Source organism: Syzygium oleosum, unplaced genomic scaffold (genome assembly GCF_021117445.2).
Source record: "Syzygium oleosum isolate NSW1041296 unplaced genomic scaffold, Sole_v2.1 Sole_v2.10, whole genome shotgun sequence".
Taxonomy (NCBI): domain Eukaryota; kingdom Viridiplantae; phylum Streptophyta; class Magnoliopsida; order Myrtales; family Myrtaceae; genus Syzygium; species Syzygium oleosum.
In genome coordinates, this window is record NW_026607494.1 from 6,389,523 (window position 1) to 6,395,648 (window position 6,126).

General features: G+C 39.2%; 1 protein-coding gene across 1 annotated transcript; it reads right to left on the reverse strand.

Annotated features, from left to right (window-relative positions):
- Positions 1-1,256: 1,256 nt before the first annotated feature.
- LOC115688864 (GDSL esterase/lipase At1g23500-like) lies at positions 1,257-3,618 on the reverse strand. Its single transcript, XM_030614803.2, has 5 exons — positions 2,799-3,618; positions 2,514-2,644; positions 2,197-2,424; positions 1,822-2,071; positions 1,257-1,677 (listed from the first exon to the last, which is right to left on the reverse strand). Exons 1-5 carry the CDS (start codon positions 3,058-3,060, stop codon positions 1,502-1,504), a joined length of 1,047 nt encoding a protein of 348 aa, XP_030470663.2. The 5' UTR covers positions 3,061-3,618; the 3' UTR covers positions 1,257-1,501.
- Between the last annotated feature and the right edge of the window lie 2,508 nt (positions 3,619-6,126).

The window sequence follows — 6,126 nt, forward strand, 5'->3', positions numbered from 1 at the left end:
CCTCTTAGACTATATTTGGTAACCGGTATACAATGTAAGATAAGGCTGAATACAAAATAATATAAATCGGATAAAAAATCCCAGGTGAGAGATGAGATAAAGGTAGATAAGATTTCTTATTTATTAATATTTTTATTTATATATTTGATTTTCTTGCTATTCTATATATATTTAGTATTTATGTTTCTTAAATATTTTAGGTGTGTTAGTACAACTTATTATTTTATAAAATGTTAATTAAGAAACGATGGAAGGGAGTGAAAAAAGAAATAAAAAAAAAAGAGAGGGAAAGTAATAAACAAATAAGTAAATAAAAATGAAGTAGAAGAACCTAGATTTAATAAAAGTGAGGAGATTTCTAAAACAAACCCCGTCCCTTCCTTCTTCCTCTTGGCTCTGGTTCACGTTAAAGCTTCACGACTCCTCTGTAACTCTTCTGTTCACATCAAAGCTGCACAAAACGGCAAGAGAATAGAAGTTCATTCTTCTTTGTAACTCCAAAAGAGTTAAAGGACTATACTTTTATGAACTGTAAAGGTGAATGATTATAATTTCTCTCTCTTACTAAATTTGATATTTGCTGGCTGATCCATCGACGTTTTACATTTCTTGTCATGGTCAAACGAGTGGCTCTAGAAGTTTTAAGGTTTAAATCAATCAAATTGGATTGATTGCCGGATGTTGTTTATGTTTGTGAATGTGCAGTTCCTTTAGCTGTGAAACATGAGAGATTCTTACCATTTCCTTTTGTGCATTTTCGGATTTATTCTATACTGATTTGTAGTTGTTAGGATATAAAAATGTCCGACTTCATCACCGTGATTCACCAAACATTGGATCAACTGCAGTAAAATTCCCGGTATCCTATTCTATCTAGTCATATTCTAATTAAATTTTCTAGCTAGAAATCCAAACGACCAAACACGGCTTTGGTTCTTAAAGAAAGCACACAAGTGCAGACTTTCAAAGTATATATACTAGTCCCTGTTTTTCAAGCCGTTTGATTTGCCTTATCTATTCATCTTTCGCCCAATATGAAAACAAACAGCTTGGACTCTTTCTTTCTCCTTCAGCCGCTTTAGCCTCTCACTCGCCGCTCATCGGCGCCGGCTGCCAATGTCATCGCCGATGAGTGGTCCAAATCCGTGAACAGATGAATAAAAATACGTTGCCTCGAATTGTGTGGACGCAAGCAACATGCAAACCTATTTAATTAAACATGTCCCGCCGTGACCGTAAACAGGTCGGGTCGGAAATGAGAGATAATGGCCAGCTTTATTGTATAATGCATAACAAACTAAGACAGCATTTTTGAAAATAACTTCACGCGCAATGTTATACTCCTAACGCACGTATATGATTCAGATGGCTATGACTCGCAAAACATCCATCAAGTACTATCACCAGCACTAAACCAAGAGACAAATGATTCTTTGTATGGTAGACATGAAGGGTGCGACTTCACACAATATCACAATAATCAGCTCGTGGAGTTGCCGCACTACATGTTTGAACACGCCTGGACAATAGCGGGAGCGAGAGTGCGGTAGGCTTTCTCAGAAGGATGAGCGGCGTCCCAGAAAACATAATCCGGTATGTCCAGACAAGTGATTGGATTCAGCGGATCGCATAGCAACGTTTGCACGCGACAGCATCCTATGTTAGCAACTCGAAAACCTGAAAAATTGACATGCCCACTTATGCAGTGTAAGTTTGCAATGCGAACTTTTAAGACTGCAACGAAAAGGAAATGCATGCTCATCATGCATTGAGGGAGTGCATGGTGCTGAATGGGGATGGAACTTGAGCTTAATTGATTACCAAATTGATTAGGGTTTTGTATCAGATTGAGGAGAGGCTCATAGACGTCGATGTAGACTATCCGGGAATCCGCAAGTTCACTGCTGAGCGAACTCGACATGGAGGAGAGTTTAGTGTTGAACAATTGTGCATATTCGTTGGCCAACACCGAGCACAGAATGCTCCCTGCCGAAGCTCTACCTGATGGCAAGCATCCCAATGGTAAAGCGCCCAGGAGCGCAAATTTACGCCCACCAAGTGCATATAAGTCCTGCAAACAATGTACAGAAAGAAAGAAGAAGAACAAAAGATGGGAGGATGCTATGGATCTGTTGATAAACATACAAGGACGCATGCCAACTCAAATAAAGCACATCCATGGCTAAAAGAATTTACCCTGATGAAAGTTGAAGTGGAGTTAACCAAGAAATCGGCGTACGCAGGGAAGGGCATAGGACTAAGGCGGGCGGATAAATAGGTGTAGGCAATGTCGTTGTTGCCTGCAGACATCAGATAAAGGCTGCTGTTGAGTATGGCGGTGGCATTTTCAGCTCCGGCAACCGCATTCAGCTTCCCCACGTACTCGTTGAAGCGCTTCAGTTGATCTCCCATGGTCAATACGCCCTGTGCATTGAAAGACACATGATCAACTATTTTCGAGTGAGTGTTTGGAGTGCGCGTATATTTCAAAGAATTGAAGGACGAGGAATGACCTGTGACCCAGCGGTTAGCGGATCTAAGCCTGAGCCGCCCGAAGCAAAGCAAACGCCTGTCGGAAGATCCTTGTCCTGTAGATTAGGATCCAAATATGCTGGTAATAGCTCTTTGATTCCTAGCCCTTCCGCTGTTTAAGAATTTTGTGCAGGTTCGAGTTTCAATCAGCATTATGTCTCATGCATTGAACTATAGTTCAATGTGTTCATTATTAAAAGGAAGTACAATGTCGAATTGGGTTGCATCTAATTCCATTGTAGCGAAAAAGAAAAAAGGAACTTTACTTATCACGTCCGAGAGGACTTTCCCATCGCCGAATCGGCCAGTGGGTATCGCTCCGGGAAAATCCCTGCCGTAAGGGGGGTAATTGCACTTGCTCAGCGTCCTGAGGTTATTATTATTGCCCGTGTCGAGGATTGAGTCCCCGAACGCGAACAGCGCCGGATACGTCGTGTTGCCGGGAGCGATAGCAACAACCTCGGAGGTCCAAAGCAGCAGTACCAGAGAGATCAGGTAGTGCCATGACAAAAAGTTCTTGCTAGACATTGGTGTTTGACAAGACTATGAACCGAGAGGATTGTAATGACATGGAGAAGGGATTTTGCATGTATTTATATACAAAACGAGGGACGTTCTGAATTGGTAATAAGTTGGAGAATAAAGGGCGATCTCTCCCTCAATGATAGCAATCCATCCCTCCTTACCTTACAGATTGCAATTTGCATGCATGGGAGTGATGAAAAATTAAGACAGCTGATTTAAGGATTCCACTACCGAAAGTTAACTGATCGCTAATCACAGTCAAATTTCTAGTCAATCTGATTTACCGCCGGGGATGTAGTTGATTATGATCCTTGATTCTTTCTTAAAATAAACGGCTGGTGACATATATGGAATGTTTATACACTAACATGGAAACATTTATGAGCATTTTTTGATATAGCGGGAAGCTGAGGCTTCGGTCAAAACGTTACCATGTCTTAAAGGACTAATTAACTAATAGTAACTTGTCAAATTCGCAAGAATTATTAAAAACCACTATTGATTTGCCAAATTAATTTATGCTAAGATCATTCAAGAGATTAATTAGTACATGTCTTCCACGACAATGTCCTCTATGGCTAACTCACTACACATGTGGTGACATGATTCGAAGATGTCACCTCCGTTGTAATTATGGCGGGTTAATGGATCAACGAATGAGCAAAAACGAGACGTCTCTTCAGTTCATGTATCTCTTGGATTCATGTATCTCTCTACTTAATTTACGTATCTCTCGAGTTTATGTTAAATCAGGACACTATCCTCTATGGCTAAACTCACTACACATGGTGCGACATGATTTGCATATGTTTCCTCATCCTAATTTATGTGCACGCCTGTCATGCCACTGGAACTTCTTCTTCTTTTTTTGGGTTAATATCATGAAAAACCCCAAACCGGTACATCTGTGAAAGTTTTACCTTAAATTAATTTTTTTTACCACAAAAAACCTTAAATTGGTACACCTGTGACAATTTTACCCAAAACTAATTTTTTGACCATGAAAAACCATAAACTGGTACACCTGTGACAATTTTACCCCGAACAAATTTTTTGACCACCAAAATCTCTGAACAGGTACACATGTGATAAATTTACCCTATGTTAGTTTCTGTTAAATTTTACTGTTAAATTGCTAAGTTTGATGACACGTGGTAGTTGACGGGTATACCAGTTGGGATTTTACCCCTCTGTTTGTCACAAGTTTACGAATTTGTAGTTTTTCATGATATTAATCCAATTTAACAGACGGTAAATTTGTCACAAGTGTACCAGTTTGGGATTTTTTATTGTCAAAAAATTAGTTTGAGGAAAATTTATCACAGATGTACAAGTTTGGGGTTTTTGGTGATCAAAAAATTAGTTCATGGTAAAATTGTCACAGTGTACCAGTTTGGGATTTTTCGTAGTAAAAAAATTTGTTCGGGGTAAATTTATCACAGGTGTATCAGTTTGAGATTTTTTGTAGTCAAAAAATTAGTTCGACGTAAAATTATCATAGGTGTACCGGTCTGGGGTTTTTCGTGGTATTAACCCTCTTTTTTTTTGGTTTGGCTAAACTCATCTCATTTCAAAGAGATAATCTAGATGAGAACATCATTTGAGCTTCAGAACGTAATAAGTCCGTAAGACAGACGTAGAGGGGCGGTTGAAACCCAGCTCGAGGGAGAGTTTTGCGGAAGTGGGCTTTGACGACCCAATCCGCTACTCTATTTTGGTCTAAAGAGCAATGGGGGCCAATTGAAGATCGAGCATTTTGATAAGCAAATTTAAGCATTCCTTGATAAGCAGCTGGTTCATCCCATGCAGTTTGATCTGCAGCAAGTAGAGTCTGAACCAAGGACAAATTCTCAGACTCAAAGACTCCACTTTTAGTTCATAACGTGAAGAAGCAAAACGAAGGCCTTCGAGGACTCCTAGGATTTCCGCCTGAAACGTTGGCCGGACATTCACCGATTGAGCACATGCTCCGATCATCACACACACCGGAGATAGCACCGGTGTTCGATCCATCCAGGAAGGAGCACAACCTCTGATCATCAACTTTACGATGATAATAACATCAAGATATTAGAGTTCGATTAGACTTCTTTTTTAATAAGTGAAAAAGGACGGGAAGGGTGACTAGCGCTTAGAATGAGAGTGATTCTGGTAGCCTGTGTAGGTTTACTTTTTTTGTTTTCATCAATGCCAAATCTTGTGATGAATGCATTGACTTTTTCTTACAATGAGATGCATGAAATTTTCGTAATATACAAATTTTCACACACAGTCTTTTTCATAAAAAAAATTGAATAGTATTTTTATTATTGATGGAAATATAAGACATTGCTTTTCTGGTCATAAAATGGGCAATGCCTAGTGTTACACGATTATTTTTCTAACAAAACCTGATCAAGTCACGTCCCTTATCAATAAAGAAAGTAAACCTCTCGGTGGCCTATCTAAAGCCCAAGAATTCAATTTGCTAACCAATCTACATATAAGTATTATTCTTGGAAGTATGCACAGTTTTGACATGTTGAAAATTCTCTAACAATTTCCTAATATGAGAAATGAGAATATCGCCAAAATTGAGAGAATGAGTTAATTTCTGAGAAGGGAAATGTCGCTTGCAGGTCCACCTTCACAATAATTTTGGAAATGCCCAAAGAGATGGCCATTTTTGAGACCCAAAAAAACATAAAATTCTACTTTGAGCGAGGAGCATATTTCCACGGTTTACGCAAACCCAACAAGCCAATTGTCTGATTCATTATGAAGAAACCCACCTATTGAAATTGGACCCGAGTTGTCTTTAAAGGCCCCATCGAAATTGAGCTTGATCCAACTAAAAGGAGGGACGAAATGACCTACAAACTTATCTCTTTTCGTCTATTGTGCGAGCTAAACGAATACCCTAAGAATTTCCCAAAATCAGACTCACAAGTGCTTCTAGGAAAAAAAAATCTACTTGAAATAATATTTTGTTCCTCCAATTCCAAATATGCCAACAAGCCACATCAAAAGCTTGTGGCTAGTCAGGACTTTTTGAAGCCAATTGGTTTACCAACAGCCACTTGTGCGTGT

Coding starts and splice junctions, on each gene's coding strand:
- LOC115688864 (XM_030614803.2), bottom strand. CDS start 3,060: ATGTCTAGCAAGAACTTTTTGTCATGGCACTACCTGATCTCTCTGGTA. Junction 2,425..2,513: donor CGCTAACCGCTGGGTCACAG/GTCATTCCTCGT, acceptor TTCAATGCACAG/GGCGTATTGACCATGGGAGA. Junction 1,678..1,821: donor ACAAAACCCTAATCAATTTG/GTAATCAATTAA, acceptor TCAATTTTTCAG/GTTTTCGAGTTGCTAACATA.